Source organism: Crotalus tigris, unplaced genomic scaffold (genome assembly GCF_016545835.1).
Source record: "Crotalus tigris isolate CLP2741 ecotype Arizona unplaced genomic scaffold, ASM1654583v1 scf7180000017666.27876245, whole genome shotgun sequence".
Classification (NCBI taxonomy): Eukaryota; Metazoa; Chordata; class Lepidosauria; order Squamata; family Viperidae; genus Crotalus; species Crotalus tigris.
Window position 1 is genome coordinate 305,881 of NW_024096551.1, and position 18,875 is coordinate 324,755.

Sequence of the window (18,875 nt, forward strand, 5' to 3'; positions counted from 1 at the left end):
TTGATTGAAAGAGCTGACTATAATTTCCCCTTCAAATGAATTGATAATCTAGAGGTTCATATACCTTTGCCATATACAAATAAGTAGCTTTGGATCACTTTTTATGTATTATTTTTGTGTCCCGCATAATTTTTATGGATCCACTACTGCCCATCTGCAGCATTTCCCACCTCCATCTGAAATGCAAACAAAACACCTGCTGCTGAACCAGATAGCAATTAAATCAATCTGAATAGCTGAATATAAGATAAATAACTTACGTTTGTGGTATTGCAACAAAACAGGTTATAGAACCATAAAAAACCCAATATTTGTATTTATAAATTGCTATAGGGTGCAACTGTGGAATGCAAAGTTAAACAGACCATAATGTATGTCATCTTAAACAAGTCACCTTCTCAATTTTAAAATTCTATATATTCTCATGAGAGGTGCTGAAAAGAATATGGTGTAATTCATTATGTTCTTGAAAATCATCTCTACAACGCTTGGAAATCATCCAAAAGAGCATAGAAAGTAGTTTAGAAGACAACCGATACTCAGTAAAGATCTATCCTTTTCTGCCAACATGTGTTCTTCTTTGTGAAACTTTTGGCAGAGCCAAGTATCTTGTTGAATGCCAGAAATCTTCCTTTTCACAGGAATATATTTTGGATTCATGCTGTGCTTTCTTACAACAACTGAGTGATTCATGCAAGCCTGTAAAGGTAGCTCTCAACTTAAAATTATTTATCTAACAACTGTTGCAGGCATGATGATGCTGAAAAAATTACTTATGACCACTCTTTCTAGTTATGACTATTGCAGTGTCCCCATATGATTAAAATTCAGGAGTTTGGCAACTGGCATGTATTTTCAAAGTTATTTATTTATATCCTGCCTTTATTATTTTTACAAATAATTCAAGGCAGAGATCATCTCCAACATACCTTCCTCAACCTATTTTCTTCATAACAACAACACTGTGAGTGGGTTGGGTTGAGAGATAGTGATGGCCCAAATTCACCCAGCTGGCTTTCAGGCAGGACTTGAACTCATGGCCTCTTAATTTGGGATGTGATCATTATTTGAAACCTTCCCAGGGTGCTTCCGACAAGCAAAATCAATGGGGAAAGCAGGATTCATTTTACAACCATATGATTCACTTAATAACCATATGATTGGCTTAATAACCATGGCAAAAAAAGAGATAACCCTGGTGGCTAACAATTATCAAGCCCCTTATAACAATAGTGAAAATAAAAACTGCCAATTATCACACTCCAGCCAAAGTGCCATGATAATCCTAAGTATATCACACCACAGGTGCTGGGTTCAACTCCCATCCTGGCCCTGCATTTAGGGGACCAGCTCGGTGTTCACTGCCTTCTAAAAGGCTATGAAGGTAGGAGCCCTCTGGACGAAGGCTATTCCATACAGCAGGCACCACTCCAGAGAAGCTCTTTCATGGGGATTTAAACTATTTCAAATTAGTAATTATAGCCTCAGTTACCATTTTTTAGTATTCTCCAGATTAAACTACATTTGATATTAAAACACTTCATGGTGTACATCGCAACTGATTACCTAATTATTTACAAATATGTTAGCCTGTCTTCTGAGATTGAACATCAAAACAATTCCACTGACAATCTATTTGAAGCATAGCAGGGCGCAAGGAATGAAAGCATTCCATCCCATTGGCTCGTCTGACACATAGTTTCGTTAACTTCATAAAACTTCTTTATTTTTCCAGGCTCTTTAACTTGGGCCATATGATCAATTTTATCTATTCAGGTAATTCATAGAGTTATAACTAATTGCTTAGTGACCATTCAAAATTTTAAAAAGACTTATCTTGGAGCTATTTATGACACATATCTGAAGTTACAATGGTCAGCCCCTCATAATCAATGTAACTGTACATCAGCATGCAGCAACAGAGCTACATTTACAGCCCTTTGCAGTGTCCCATGATCATGCAATGTGTTTTACAATGGTTTTGCTGACAAACTGCATCTACTTCCAGTTTTTGGCAAAACTGCGCTCATAGCAAATCATTGTTTCACTTAACAATCATAGTGTTTACTTAATGATGTTGCAAAAAAAGTTGTAAAATCAGATTAGTCATGCGACTGATCTATTTACGACTATGACTTAAGAGCATAATGCACAGGTTCTATTACAGTTATAAGTCGAGGAGTATCGGTATTATTATTTCATATTGTTTTTATTGCTACCAACTGATATATATCATTCCTGCATATTATATTGCTTTAAAGTTCTAATTTATTTCAGTGTAATTAGTATAATTTTAATTAGTGCAAATCTCTAAAAAAAAAACCAAAAGCACTGCATACAGTAAGGATAACGTACAACTACTGTACTACTGTATACAATAAAACAAAGTGGATATAAGAAAAAATAAGGACAGATTCTGACCCTATCAAAAACACTTATGAGTATTGGGAAATGAAGGATTATTAAGGAAAATGTATGTTCCTGCGTAAATTGCAAGCAGACACAAAAAATGAAAAGCACCTGCTGACCTCTTGAGATCATAGAACTAGAGCAAGAAAGCAAATATGGGAAGAAACCATGTTTTTGTCAACATTACTCTTTCTGTTTTCAGTATCATAGATTGCTTATTGCCAATTTTTTCACTTCTAACATATGACATACTTTATGGATATCCCTTGGTTGCAAAGCAATTCACAAACTGAAAAGACCATGCATCCATTAACAGCCATAGAAGCAATTGAGAATTAAGTACAATTGCAAAGTCATCATGATTGCAGATGAGTTAAAAAAACTTTCAATATGTTATCATGATTTAACATGTACAAAAAACATATCTGTGATTGTTTAGCCTCTTCTGACGTGACTACATTCTAAAATATTGCTTATCCATGATAGGATATATACAATAATCTGATATCTTATCACAAAATATTTTTAAATTTACAGAAAGGCTGAGAAAAATACATGCTTATTGTGGCTATATTTCCTGTAAAACGGTAGCAAAATAAATATATAATGAAGATAATTATGTAAAAAGAGTTATTGCATATGAAATAGGGAGATTTTTTTTAAAGAGAAAAGTATTAATAAAATGAGGTGGCTCAAAATAAAAAAAAAAAAATCATTCCATTCCTGTAAGCTACTTTCAGATATTCTGCATTTTGCAATGATGACTAATACCCTAACAGCATCAATGTTCAAAAATGATACTGTTGCTTCAAGGGTTAGTGCAAACAATGCATTTAATTGATATTTAAGGGTTATGGCAATCATGATTCCCTGTGCAAGTGTAACCAGGTTAAAATATTTGAGAAAATCTCAAATAATCAATAATGGAAAAAGATTATATGGAGAGAAAAGCTAAATTTAAAAGAAAAAAAGCAGCTCAGTGTTAGTTGACAAATGATAGCAGAATAAAGGAGTATGAACATTTTAGATTAAACAGTTATTCAAAGAATGGATAAAGGTTTTCACCTATTTCCATGTCTGCATTACCCATTTCATAAAAACACTGATTTTCTTTCACTAAGGAATTAAATTAGCAGAAACCTGTTGCAGTAAGCGAAGTAGACCCAGCTCATTATTATTAATATACAAGATAGGAAAAGGCTGCTAAAAGTAGCAATTGAGCCTAGTGGGTGAGCTTTCTTGACTATGAAAGAGAAATATTCTTTTAACATTTAGAAAGACTAATCCTGCAAAGATACCACTCAGAGAAACCTGGACAGCATCCTCCAGTAATCAGCTTTTCATATGGCTGCAGTATTCTCTGTCAGGAAACCGTGAGCTGCCTGTAAGTGATCAGTATCTCAAACAATTCAAAAATGAAAAGAATGTCAGGTTTTAATTCCAATACAATCTCTAACAATACTCAACAGTTCTTTGGTCCAACATATAAAAAAGGATAATATTGTGATCGACAATGAGGTTTTGCTATTATTTATTTTGAAAAAGAAAACTAAATATATGTTGAAAGGACTGTCCTTTTCTGCAGCCAACAAATGATTTCTCAAATTACTTTCTTTTGCAGAAAATCACAGTGCTATTAAATAAAATAAAATGATCTCTTCTTTCATTCACATTCCAAAGATTTACTGAAGTTACCAAATACAATTATAGCAAATAAATTTTGTTCTAGATTTCAGTAAGAATTTCCCATTCCATAACTGCATTTTCATAAGAGTCTCAATTCTATGTATAAAGTGTATGTACAATGCAAAAAGCCAAAAGAACACCTATGAAAATCATTTTCATTATTACATTTATGGAAATACAGGTCAAAATATAGCTTTTGAATGGTAACCAATCAGAATTAGGAACATGTTATATCCAGTGTTGAAAAATATTTCACTCTAGATTATTTTTTTAAAGAAAAAACTGGCATCTTTTCAATTACCAAACATAGGAATCCACAGCCATGACAAAAAGTGCTGTCCGGCATATAAACATATCCTTTCATATATGGGTCTCAATATTGGATCCAAGTGCAAAAGTCACAGGTTATATGTTATACTGTGGATTCATAATTTGTCTTTTTATCCTTTTGCAGTCAGCTATACCACCAACGGAAAATAAACATAGTTCTCTATTTAATGTATCAGCAGATTTTTCAAACAGGACATCTGAACATGGGCTAATGTAAATCAGACGACAGAATGATGCAGAAGTTGAAATGCTGCAATATTTTAAATTCTATCAGTTAATTCAAATAGCATACAGTATTACCTCAATTCCCAAGTCATCAAGCACTTATGCAGGTAATTGTCCATGTATTGGACTTTATAGATCACACTGTAAAATCCCAATCAAAACTGGGAGTTTTTTTTCTAAGCCATAAAGCCTACAGATCTGCTGAGCAAAGAAACATTTCTCATTCTGTTTCATTTCTGTTTAGGCCTTGTAGAGAAAACTTCAACCTGCTTTTGCATAATCTGCACCTGCTAGATGACTTCAAAGGAATTATGTCTGGCAGCACAAAGAGGTAGCTTGCTACTGAATTAAGAATAAAAAATATGGCTTCCTGAATCCAAGTATATACTTACCTTCTGTCCTATAAATCCCCAAATTTGTAAAGTGCTGGATTTCAGTGCCCTCAAAATACCGAGACGTTGGAAAATAACTACTTCTAGAAAGCTCATTTGAAAAAGCTTAAAAACAATATATACATTTGATCTCTATATCTTTAGCAATCACTCTTTTGTCATCAATGTGCAAAGTGTTCAACTGTGCTGCCTTTTCATTTGCTACATTTGCTAAAATTAAGGCAATAACCTGGACCACATGATTTCTTGTGAATTCTGGCAACACAATTATCCTATTCTGTATGCTAACCTTGCTTAGCATACAGAATATAAATTCTAACTACTTTAGAAAAAATATATAAAAGTAGTTCTCAGACAGATCCCAAAAGTCAGAGTAATTGGCAGAAAAAAAAATATAATGATTCCATTGTCTGGTCTTATTTTTTCCGCAAAACAGTTCATAGCTAGATATTAGCAAGGAAAAACTGACATATAAAGTCTTAGCAGTTTACAATTAATACCAGTAGAAGTTTTGTATCAGGATTTTGGATATTTCTTTTTTAACAGCAAGCCTTCTAGCCTCAGTCTTCCCTCCAGTTATCAAACATTAAAAAACTTACACCATTTAAGTCAATATGTAATTTCATCCTAAGAATCAAAGTGGCTGATTTCAAGGAATTCCTATTATTACAGATAACAATGCTGGAATTCTGCCACTTACTCTCATTACTCTGTTTTTAGATAAATATTAAATAACAATTTTAGAATATAAGCATTACAACACACAAAATACTAAAATAATGGCAATCTGCAAAACTGTAACCTCCTCATACAAACTCAGAACCAAAAGAATTGGCTTCTTTTTTTGAGAACCCCAATGAATTGCATCCTTTTAGCAGCCTTCTCTCATCAAACTAAAGAAGAAAATAGGGATCATGTACTTCTTTTGACTTGAAAAAAAACCCCACCAGTAATAGTTAGAAATCACAGTTCAGAAACTGGCTAATGTTAATTCTTGTGTGCATTGTCATGAAGAAGTTAAACATGAAGCAACATTATGGATGCTGCTCTGGAGAGATGTGAGAATGGCCCAATTATCAATATCCTGCAAACATGGCAGTTGTGCTGGACTTAATGAGGTTCCCTCACCAGACCCCTCATCATCGTCAGTTGCAGGTTCCTGTATCTCCTCTGGGAAAGCCTGAGAGCGACTTGGGTAATTCTTGCTGTCTGAAACAGTCACTTGTGCCTGAGACCTCTCACCTGAGGTCTCTGTGTGCTGAATCGGTGTCGAGGTAGTTAAGCCTTTGTATGTAATTTCACCTGATTCATCTTCTTCAAAATCATTAAGGCAATACACTTCATCCAGATCAAGATCAAGAGTACGGAAGCCCTTAGTAACAACCCCAGGCCTTGGATCTAGGATGCCTCCTAGATGAGGCTGAGCAAGCTGTTGCCAATGATGCAGTGTGGCAGAACCTTGGAAAACAATAGAACAAACAGGTCAGTATGGAGATTTGAATTATGGACAGACTGTTTATAATGCTCATTATATGTAGTTACACCTTAATTGCTGATGAAGTGTCACAACTGCTTCAAACTGTTCTGCAAGAAATCATCATAGTGGGAAACTTCATAAAAAAGTAGCTTCAGTTGCAAGTATCAAATATTGTTTTAGATCACTTTTGTTACTAGGGATAAAGTAGAAGTAATGTTTTTGAGAAGTCAGCTTGGTGTACTAGTTAAGGTACCAGGCTAGAAACCAGCGGACTGTGAGTTCTAGTTCTGCTATAAGCACAAAGCTAGCTGGGTGAGCTTGATCCAATCACTCTCTCTCAGCTCTAGCAAGCAGAGAATTGTAATCCACTTTTGAAATCTTGCCCAAAAAAACTGCAGGGATTTGTCCAGGCAATCACCAGGAGTCAGGACCGATTTGAACGCATAAATTTGCTCCCTCGGACCAAACTCACACTGCATCCTTTATTTGTTTGCGTATTTAATTTTTATGGCCCCCATCTCAATCAATGACTCTGATATGTTGACTAAGAAATATATCCAATTTACTTCAATGTAATAAAAAATGATTATCAACCCTACATAGAAAGATACTGACTAATTCTCCATCCAAAGAACATGGGTTTGTGTTCAGTTTTTTAAAATTTTTAAAAACTGAACTGAATTCAAAAATGTTTTGTGATATTTCTACCATTTTAACGTAGAAAGTAGACAGGAAAGGACGCTGAAAAGTTCTATTCCTAAATGTCTAAGCTTATTTAGCTAGATAGACAGACAGACAGAAGGGGTAAAGAGTATCATTTCTTACAACTAAATAATAAAATAAAAATGTCAGTTTTACTATTTTAGAAATATTCCACCCTTATTATTTTTTATAAATAACTCAAGATAGTGAACATACCTAAAACTCCTTCCTCTTTCTATTTTCCCTACAAGAACAATCTTCTGAGGTGGATGGGGATGAGAGAGATTGTGCAATGTCCCCAGGTGACTTTCATGCCTAAGGGAGAATTAAAGCTCCCAGGATCTTAGTTTGACCACTAGATGATGAGTAATCCTGTGCCTTAACTACTAGACCAAGAGTAATATGGAATATTCTTATGAATTGGGCCTACCTCCCATTCTGATTTTACCAAATACAAAAACTGGCAAATCTAGTAGCTTATTTTTTGTTCACTCTAGACTAAAAGGCATTGACCATAGCAGCACAAAAACAGGCACTAAGCACCAGATCCACAGAAGCAGAGGTCTATTATACATGTACCGGGACACATGGTGCAGATTAAGCAGAGATATAACCTAAAATGTATGCTAGAATAAGATAGGTTAGGTTTCTCTGTTCATACTACTGGAAGATGTAACATACATTTTTTGTGTGTCTATTATCCGTCTCCTCTTCCCTCCTCTCCTCTCATTTATTCTTAAGATGTAAGAAATAACTCCATTTTCCATTATAAATTAAATAATTAAATGCAATAATAAATAATCATCTATAAATCAAATTATTTATTACTAATCTACAATTAGAAATGGTTTAATAAAAATGCTGTAATGAAATTATGTGTATTTTGAATTATATATATATTTAACAAAATAGGCAAAGTGAAAAATAGAGAACAGCTAGAAATACATTTACTGTATCAAAACTACTCCCAAATTCGCTTTGCAAATTTTATAAACATTATTTAAATTGAGCTTTTTTTTAAAAAAATGTAAGAATTCTGAAATTATCTCCTGCATAACATATACACAGTAAATTTTTAAAGATGATCAGTAACACAAAGTGCAAGAAGAAAAGGTTTCATATAGAAAGAAGCTAAAGTGAAAAATCAAGAGAAACAAAAAAAATGGAAACTGAAAGTTTATTGAAGAAAACAAATTAGATGACAGAAACCTATACAATACTAGCAATCAAGAGATGAAAGTTGATTATCTGCTATCTCTTCTCTAAAATATTTTATTTTAAATAAGCACTCTGTAAAAGCCAAAGACATTATTTATATTGATTCAATTGTGCTGGTGGAATCTTCCAATTTTGATGCAAATTCCAACAAATTGAAATAGTTTACAGATAAAAAGTAAGGTGGATTTGATAGATCCATATTATAAAATGCCAAAAATGTTAACCCCAAACCCAAAATTAAGCATTTGAGTGACATCTATTGCAACATTTTTTAGCGTGTCAATTCTTTTGAAAAAGATAATGTATGTTATCATAATCTTACATTTTAATCAATGAAATGCTGTGTGTTTCTTTGGAACAATATAAGTATGTATTACTGAAGTAATAGAGAAATCTAGCTGCAGATATATTTTTTATTCAGATGATGAAAGAAAAGCATTGATTTGAAATGACACCCTGATACTAAAAAGAAAATTTGTACATGGAGGCCTATTTCTGATGAAGCAAATGGCCTGCCAGATCAAGGCAAAGCAACTTGAGCTTTTGAATGAATGCTATCTTGAATTTTGTTGCAACAAATTAAGGACCACTTTCAGACTGTAACACTGCAATGTAGCAAGTGTTTTAGTCCTATAATGTTGAAATTCAATGCACTGTCACTGCATCATTGTTCTCCATGTCAGTGGAATTTAGGTTTACATTTCTTGCTGTTTGAATGATATAGTAATATCTATATTAATATAGGAATTCAAAATGAATCCCTAAAACTATAAATATTCTACTGAATATATTAGAAACATAGCATATATTGCTTTTTTAAAAAAGGATAATTCCTATCCTCAGAAGAGTTCAAACCAACACTGAGGAGGGCTACCTCTAAAGTAAAATGAGTACGTATTACAAAGATTTCCTCTTTCTTGCTGATGGAGAAGAGACCACAGATAGTCACAAAGGAAAATAGATAAAGGCCGAGGAGCTTTATTATCACCTTCTAAGGGCTTCACAATCTGAAGCTTCTCTGGGAGATATGAACGACTGCTGATAGATATTCCTGAATAGCCAGTAAATTCAGAAAACCCGGAGTGTGTTCTAAATGACATAATACTCTCTGTTGGAGTAATGGAACCACTATGAAATTCCCCTTTCTCTGCTAATTCTCTCAACTTTCTTTCCTGTTCTTCTTCAAAAAACCTCCTTTCTGACAGATAATTCTCCCTCCGAAGGGACAACCTTCTAAGAGCTTTTTCCAGGTCACAAGAACCTGGTGTTCCTGGCATTCCTGGTTTCTTGTTCTTCTCTTCATTTCTAAAACAAAGAGCAAACACTCATTAATATAGGTGACAAGAAGAAAGTAAGGACCCCTCCTCCCACAAAATATAAATATTTTTAAATATTTTCAGTTCAATCAATATAACTTACACTTTCAATCTGAGAAATAACTAGATAGAAGGGATACAGATGCAAACAGGAATGTCCTTTATCTTACTGAGGTTTATGATTTATACACAAGCTGCTCATTTAAAGAAAAAACTAGTATGTACCACAGAGGAAGAATATAGCTGATTTAATATAGTTTTAATAAATGCAGTATGGTACACATAAGAACTGGTCTACACAATATGTGGCCCTCCAAGCAGCCTTATGCCCATTTTTTTAAAAAAAGTAGCAAATATTGAGCCACTGCTGCCTGCCACTACAGCGTCTGCCACTCAGCTAGCCAAGGAACAGCTGACTGGCAAATATTTCTATTATTTGCAGCCCATGAGAACTTCTAAATTATCAATGTGGCCCTTTCCCCTGATGATTTTTGCAGGCCTAATGATAAATTATTATTTTTTGTAATCTTTAGTGCTACCAATAAAGTTTTTTTCCTTAATTTTCCCAAATAACAGAAATAATGAGAGTTTATATAATATAATAATTAGTTAGAAAAAAATTGTCAACCCAATAGCAGCTATTTAAAACATCATGGTATTTATTCAGAAAAAGATGCTTTGTTTAATTGACATGAAATCACTATGCGAGTTATAGTTTAATGACTCAGGAAAATTCCAAATCCATAAACTGATTCAAACAATCATCGTGCCAGAAAAATGCAGTGTGATTGTTAATTATACATCAATTACTTAAATAAAATTAAAGTTTAATTATTCAAAGTTAATTTCATATCAGCAACTAGAATTATTTGCTTGGAGTACAGGTAGTCCCCGAGTTATGAGTGGAATGGAGCCTGCCCATTCCACTCATAATTCAAAAACCTGTAGATTAAATCTTGTCGAATGGGATCACACCCTTGCTCGTTAAAACGCAGCTTGTTAACTGAACATGAGATATCTCATGGTAGGGAAGGCCACGGAGGACCTAGTGATGGAACAGGCCCCCAAGGTCTTCCCGACCCACTAAATACCACATGCTTCCTCCTCACTTCCTGCCACGCCAGATTCACCTGGAAAAGATCCTTCTCTCTTTGCCGTGGTTCCGACTGCCGCCCAGATCTGAGGCCAGGGGATGCTTCTGCAGCCCCCCAGTGGCCCGACTGGGGCTGGAAAAGGCCTCCAGAACCTGGATCGGACCGCAGGGGGGCACGGAAGTACTTTCCGGCCTCAGATCTGGGTGGCAGCGGCCTAGAAAACGTCTCTGGAGTCCGGATTGGGCCATGGGGAAGCATGGAAGCATTCCCCAGTCTCAGATCTGGGCAGCAGCAGCCTGGAAAAGGCCTCCAGAGCCCAGATCCAGCCTCTAGAGGCACGTGGAAGCGTCCTCCGGCTTCAATTCCATTCTCTGTTACAGCAAACAGAGGCCTAAAGTACCATGAGATTACGTGAGATCAGTAGCGTGAGATCTTGTTCCACTAATCTCACATGATCTTGTGTTACTTTAGGTCTCCATTCTCTGCGAATGCATTAAAGGCCTGGAGCAGCCAAGAAAGCGAAGGATCTCGATCTTCTCAGAGTGATTATTGAAGGCCTGGTGCCTAGGAAGACCTGGTGCGGGAGTGAGGAGGGAGGAAATAACCAGGGTGAATGTTGCAGAGCCACTGCGGTTGCTCGTAAGGGCGAATGACTGCCGGTGTGCTGCAATATTCGTACCTTCGGCATTTGCTCGTAAGCACTAGGGGGCGCTCATCACATAACTTTGAACAAGTGTTAAGTGAACACTCGTAACTTGGGGATTACCTGTACATTACTCTGATGATTTATAAGTCAAATATAGTTAAGGAAGAACATATGTCTATATCTTTAAAGTATCTGATAATTTAAAATAAACAGAATTAATCTTAAATTACAACAATATGAAAAAAGATAAGTACAGCTTGAATTAAAATTAGATTCCTTCTAAATATAGAGATAATGTTGTGTAGTGCACTGATTTAACCAATGAATATAATAGCAGGAAGGTGGAAGAAAATAATTAGGACAAAACTGTTTTCGTTAAGAAGATACATTTTAAAATTAGCTATGCATTACTAACCTAGAGTCAGTGGATTCAGTTTCTAGGATGATACTATTCGTCTTATTGTCTAGCTCAATATTGGAAATGTCTCCTCCATAGAAACTAGATCGTGGTGTGCTGACACAGCTAGAAATGACTGAATTCATTGTGGAAGACTGGTTAGATCCTGGGATGTTCATTGGAGATGGAGTTAGGGATCTCTGCTTTACTACCTGATTGATGTTTCGTACAGTGTCAAACACTCTCTTGTGATGGCTGACAAAGACACATATAGTTAGTATCCTTCCAAATAATATATAAACCACATTATAGTAAATGTTCAAACAAGCCTTCATCAGCTAATTCCATTAATTTCAATACATATCTGTTTCAATACATAACCAGCATATTATGACAGCCTGGTTTAAATTTTCTGCAATTATATTTTAATGTAATTAATAATGCGTTTTGACATCATGCTGGCCACATGATGACAGAAATGTCTTTGGACAGAGTTGATCTAATGGTCTTGAAATGGAGATGAGCACAGCCTCTATAATCAACAGTGATTAGCAGAGTAAAAGCTGCAGGAACTCCTTTAATAATGCTTTTATATTTTGAAAACAGCCTTAGAGGAGAATAGGTATGTTACATCTTAACACTGAAGAAACAATTTATAAGTTATTTATATGTATGGAAAAGGGAAGAAGCATATAGCAGTACCTTTTTCATAAATACTGCCCAGTTTTAATATAATTGACCTTACTTATCTAGACAATATCCCAAGATGACTAGCAATAGTTTTCAGGCTCAAATATTAACACTACCTTCCCCCTGCCCCCAACAGAAAACAAAAACTGAATCAGAAGTTCCTACACTGAACATAGGATGCCATACTTCTGCAAAATAAGTCTGGTTAGAGTAATATAATAAAATGTAGTATTAATATATTTCCACCCGTTCTGCAGAAATAGTGATATCATCTAAATATCTGTCCTAAAACTATTACAAGCTAAGTAAACAGGTTTATACTGAAAATATTAAAATGGCTGAGAATATGATTATTCTTATTGGCTCTGGGCAAAATTAAAAGGAGTGATATGTAAGAACTTAAGTTACAACTATCACCTAACTGTAGTTTAACAATAGTTAAAGGATAAGGATCAGGGGTCCTTGGTACTCTCTGAGCTTGCTTATTTTCTTGCAGACATTTCATTACCTTAACTAGATAATATCATCATTACTAGTAAGGAGTGCAGTTTGCTTTCAGTTTATATTCTGGTGTCTTGCCTGTCTGGGTGGGTAGGGGCAGTCTTAGAGATTTTTTAGTCAGGCTGTTTACTAATGGCTTCTTGGCAGTTTCTTGATTTGCTTATTTGATTGTCTAGTCTAATGAAGAGAAGGATGAGGGGTGACATGATAGCAGTGTTTCAATATCTCAGGGGCTGCCACAAAGAAGAGGGAGTCAAGCTATTCTCCAAAGCACCTAAAGGCAGGACAAGAAACTAACTAAAGAGAGAAGTAACCTAGAACTAAGGAGAAATTTCCTGACATCCAGAATAATTAATCAGTGGAACAATCTGCCACCAGAAGCTGCAAATACTCCAACACTGGAAGTTTTTAAGAAGAGACTGCACAGCCATTTTTTCTGAAATGCTATAGGGTTTCCTACCTGAGCAGGGGGTTGAACTAGATGACCTCCAAGGTCCCTTCCAACTTTTATGATGATGATGATGATGATGATGATGATATGATTATTATGGTTCATCGCACAGTCAGCCAGATGTTCAGACTGGATTTGGCATTTTGTCTACCTATCGAGTCCTTACCAGGACCTGAGATAGGCAGATGTGGATGTTTGATGGTATTACAGATATTGTCGCAGGATGGAAGCAGTTCCTAGTAAGGCCGCCTTTTGCAATTGACTAATAGTGAATTTGTCAATGCCAATGGTGTTCAAGTGGTGCTCCAGTTGTTTTGGGATTGCACCCAAGAAGCCTATTACTATTGGTACTACCCTTGCTTGCTTTTGCCACAGTCTTTCTGTTTCTATTTGTAGGTCTTTGTATTTTGTTATCTTCTCCAGTTCTTTCTCGTCTATTCTGCTGTCTCCAGGCACTGTTGTTGTTGTTGTTGTTACTACTACTACTACTACTACTACTACTACTACTACTACTACTACTAATCATTGCACAGTCAGCCAGATGTTCAGACTGGATTTGGCATTTTTGTCTACCTATCGAGTCCTTCCCAAGGACCTGGGATAGGCAGATGTGGATGTTTGATGGTATTACAGATATCATTGCAGGATGGAAGCAATTCCTAGTAAGGCCACCTTTTAAAATTGACTAATGGCGAATTTGTCAATGCCAATGATGTTCACCTGGTGCTCTAGTTATTTTGGGATTGTACCCAAGGGGCCTATTACTATTGGTACTACCCTTGCTTGCCTTTGCCACAGTCTTTCTATTTCTGTTTGTAGGTCTTTGTATTTTGTTATCTTCTCCGTTCTTTCTCGTCTATTCTGCTGTCTCCAAGCAGTGCCACATCCACTATCCAGACTTTTTTGTCTTTCTTATTGACAATTGTTAAGTCCAGGATGTTATGTTGCAGGTGCTTGTCTGTTTGAATTCTGAAGTCCCAGAGCCATTTAATTTTATCATTTTCTATGACTTTCTCTATTTTATGATCCCAACAGTTCTTGCTTACAGGCAAATTATATTTCTTGAAGATCTTCCAATGCACCTTTGTTGCTACTTTGTCATGCTGCTGCTTGTAGTCAGTCTGGGCGATCTTCTTGCAGCAGCTTACCAGGTGGTCAACTATTTCTTCAGCTTCTTTGCATAGGTGGCACTTACTGTCTGTTGCTGCCTTCTCAATTCTGACTTTGTATACATTTGTCCTTAAGGCTTGGTCTTGTGCAGCCAGAATTAGTGCCTTGGTCTCTTTCTTCAATTTTCCTGCTTTTAGCCATTGCCAGGTCTTGTTATTATCTGATTTCCCAGCTATTTTTTTTAATGTACTGGCCATGTAGAGCTTTGTCTTCCCATGCCTCTATTCTGTTCTTCATTTGGTCTTTCTTGTAGGCCAGTTTGGTCTCTCCAGTAGTCAGTAAGCCTTCCTGATATACTAATTTCAGTGCATCTTCATCACTGTCCTTCAGATATTCTTCCAAAGCCATTTTTTCTTCTTCAACCATCTGATGTACTTGCAGCATTCCACGCCTACCTATATGCCTTAGTAGAGTCTGTCAATGTCACTGCGGATGAAGGGCACAATTCATTTTTCCGGTCTTCCTATCCATTGCTTTTAGTTCTGCTCGAGTCCAGTCCACTATTCCAGCTGTGTATCTAATAATTGGAATTGCCCAGGTGTTGATTGCCTTCATGGTATTTCCTCCATTGAGTTTGGACTTTAAGATCTTCTTCACTCTCTTGATGTATTCACCTCTAATCTTTTTCTTGACTTCAGTGTGCTTGATGTTGTCAGCTTGAAGAATACCCAAGTATTTGTAGTAATCTTCCTCATCCAGACTCTTAATGTTATTTTCGTGGGGCATCTTGATTCTTTCAGTTTTCACTATTTTTCCTTGTTTGATAGTAAATGTCCAAGCCAAACTCCATTGCAATATCTTGGTTATATATATGGACAGTGTTGAGCAGCGATTCTATTTCAGATGATGTTTTTCCATACAGCTTCAGATCATCCATGTAAAGGAGGTGGGATAGTCTGGCAGATGTTTTTGATGTTTGATACCTATGTCCTGAGTTATTCAGTATTGTTGACAGAGGAAACAGTGCAATAACAAATAGTAGTGGTGACAATGAATCTCCTTGAAATATTCCTCTCTTGATATTAACCTCTCCCAGTCTCTCACCATTGACTTGCAACTGTGACTTCCATTGTGCCATCGGTCTTTGCACAAATTTTCTGATGTTTCTACTGACTCCTGTTATTTTTAGGCACCTGATTATCCAGTCACGTGGCAGAGAATCAAATGCCTTTTTGTAGTCAATCCATTCCACATTCAGATTGGTCTTCCTTTTCTTGCAGTTTTCCAAAATCATTTTGTCTATTAGGAGTTGATCTTTTGTTCCTCGGATATTGAGGCGGTTTCCTTTCTGCTCGGGTGGAAAAAGACTGTTTCAAGACAGTTGTACTGAATTGGCTACCACACCAGTTAGCAATTTGTAAGTTGTTGGTAAGGAGGTAATTGGCCTGTAGTTGCCTGGTGTTGCCTCTTTTGTTGGATTTTTCATTATTAGGTATGTTTTCCCAGTTATTAGCCACTTTTCAGTCTCTCCTCTTTGTAGTATATTGTTGAACTGCTTGACAATGAGTGGGTATAGAACAGTTAGATGTTTCAACCAAAACCCATGCAGTTCATCTTCACCTGGTGCCGATCAATTTTTGATCTTCCTTGCTCTTTTTTCTATCATTTTTGTTGTTATTACTAGTTCTTTCATTTCAACTTCTGTTTTATTTGCATCCACCTCTTTTAACCAAGCCACATCCTTGTTGTATTTCTTTGGGTTATTCCCTATCTATCTATCTATCTATCTATCTATCTATCATTATTATTCTGAAGTTGATCTTGGAGTTAATCTATGCTGCTCTGAGTGCTGATTATTGGTGGAGAGGTGCTGGAGTCTTTTTCTCTTTGGGGCTGATTGATTGTCTCTTTTGCATAATCTATAGATGTTTTTAATGTCTATGTGTCTATTGATGGCTGATTTTTCAGAGTGCCAGGCTTCTAGAAATTCCCTGGCATTTTGGGATATAGCCTGGGCTAGGATTGTCACATTTTCTCAATTGAAACCATGGTTAAATCTGTCTATATGTTGTGAAATTAAAGAATTTTCATAATGTCTTTTGACTGCCAGTTGGTGTTCATGAATGTGTTCTGCCAATCTTCTGCCTGTTTGTACTACATGGTGGTTGCTGTAGTTCTTATACTGTATGTTGTAGATAACTCCTGTTTTTTCTTCTGGGGCTGCTGGGTCTTTTGGTTTGCTTAGGATTTTTTAAAGGGCTTTAGTTGGCTTGTGTGCTACGCTGATTCCATGTGGTTGTAGCAGTCTATTTGCAGCTTCTGAGATATTCTTGATGTATGGCAGTGTAATTTTTTTTTTAGGGTTTGTGCTGATTGTGCTGTATTGGGTTGAATGATCAAGGACTTTTTGATGAAGTTGCCTGGGTATCCATTTTGTTGTAATGTATTGTATAGATGCTCCATTTCCCCCCCCCCCCTTTTTTTTTTTTTGCTGTTCTGGGTTGCTGCAGTGTGTTTGGGCTCATTTAAATAAAGTCCTTATACAGCTTCTCTTGTGGGAGCTGGGTTATTGCTTTGGTAGTCAACGTCAAACCAACAATCAAGGAAGCAATGCCCCAATCCAGAAACTGCCAAGAGGCCTTAGTAAACAGCCCAACAAAAGAATCCCTAAGACCACCCCTATCCACCCAGACACCAAAATATAAACTGAAAGCAAACAGCACTCCTTACTAGCACTGATGAGGGTAATGAAACATCTGCAAGAAAGCAAGCAAGCTCAGAAAGTACCAAGGACCCTTCATTTCAACCCTGAGCTACAAATATTCTCCTTCTTTGATAAGGATCAGGCAATTTATGCATGCTATATAAGATTCTTCATATACTCTAGAATATAGAGTAGTGGTGGAGAACCTATGGCATGCATGCCAGAGGCGGCACTCAGAGCCCTTTCTGTGGGCACACGTGCTGTTGCCCCAGCCCTGCCTCCCCCCGCAGCCCCCTCCTCAGCAGCATCCCCCCCTAAAGGAGAGTTGCCCCCGGGCACGGACCACGTAGAGCAGCACAGCCAAGCACATGGCAGCCAGGCAGCAGGGACAAGACTCCACTCTCACGCCCCATCGCACACAGAGATGATGTGCGGAGCGTGTGGCCACCATGGCGCTGCTATATCCACCATATCCAGCCATGTTAAAATGGTATAGATAGATATCTGATGACTCCAATGTTTTAGACAATAAATATCAGTAGCCCTAATACTGCCAGTAAACTATGAGAGTTGTAGTCCAGAATTTCTGAAGGACATCATTTGCCTACCAACATATGCAATGCAAAACATCTGGTGGAATGGAGAGATAATATTTTTTTCACATGCCAAAAGTATAGGAGTGCCTTTATTATTTTAATGATATTTTCCTGATGCATAATTGCATTTCAGTTTTGGTATTTTCAAAAAGATTATTTTTCTATTTTAATTGAGAAGTAGCATATCTTCCTTCCATCAACCCTCCACAAAAAAAGTACATTTCTACATGCAATATCATAAAAACCTTCCGATGTTTCAAACATTTTCTTATATCTAATTATATTCTTATATTTAATAATTTAAATGAAGATTTGAAATTCTTAAGAGATCATTAAAGTCAATTTTCTAAATATTTTTACATACACCACAAAGGTTACTTATTATTAGTGTTAAATACAGCTTTTCTCCAAAGTATTACAATATATTGGTCATACTTTAAATCAGAGCAGTCAGTATCATCCAAATGCAGCTCTTTTCGCATTGATCCTTCAATTTCCGCAGCTAAGGAATCCTGTTGAAACAATTTTAAATTGTGTGAGAGCACATTATTATTTCTGTCTTTCTTTGCAATATACAAAAAGGTGGGGTGGAAGAAGTCAATTTACCATTTTTGAAAAATGCTGTAATTATTTAGAAATATTTCTAGATGCTGCTACAGCATCTGCACCAAAAACACATGCTAGATGTAAATAAATGAATCTAGATGTTTTTCAATATTAAAATTTACAGACATTCTTGGGAAAGAAGTATTATGATAGAGACCTCTAACACCTATGCAGCTTTAATTCATATCTTTTTTGAAAAAAGTATTGTCTCAAATAATGTTAATAACTGGTCCTAGAAAAGTAATTTTTTGAAAAGGAAAGTAACTAAATTACAATAGCAAACAAAGTACCATACACATAAAAAGTTAATCAATAAACCACTAAT

At 36.1% G+C, this 18,875-nt stretch overlaps 1 protein-coding gene across 9 annotated transcripts in view; it reads right to left on the reverse strand.

The window, feature by feature from the left end:
- The window catches only part of TRAK1 (trafficking kinesin protein 1), a 121,972-nt gene that overhangs the window by 11,874 nt on the left and 91,223 nt on the right, over window positions 1-18,875 (reverse strand). For 4 of the 9 annotated variants that reach the window (XM_039336082.1, XM_039336085.1, XM_039336084.1 and 1 more), the window contains 4 exons: window positions 18,380-18,456; window positions 11,911-12,147; window positions 9,428-9,744; window positions 6,171-6,500 (listed from right to left, as the gene is read on the reverse strand). In XM_039336082.1, the coding sequence (XP_039192016.1) occupies window positions 6,171-6,500; window positions 9,428-9,744; window positions 11,911-12,147; window positions 18,380-18,456 (961 nt within the window). Of the gene's footprint in view, window positions 1-1,062; window positions 3,809-6,170; window positions 6,501-9,427; window positions 9,745-11,910; window positions 12,148-18,379; window positions 18,457-18,875 lie in introns of those variants that run through there. The other 5 variants (XM_039336083.1, XM_039336086.1, XM_039336088.1 and 2 more) reach the window with 3 other exon arrangements.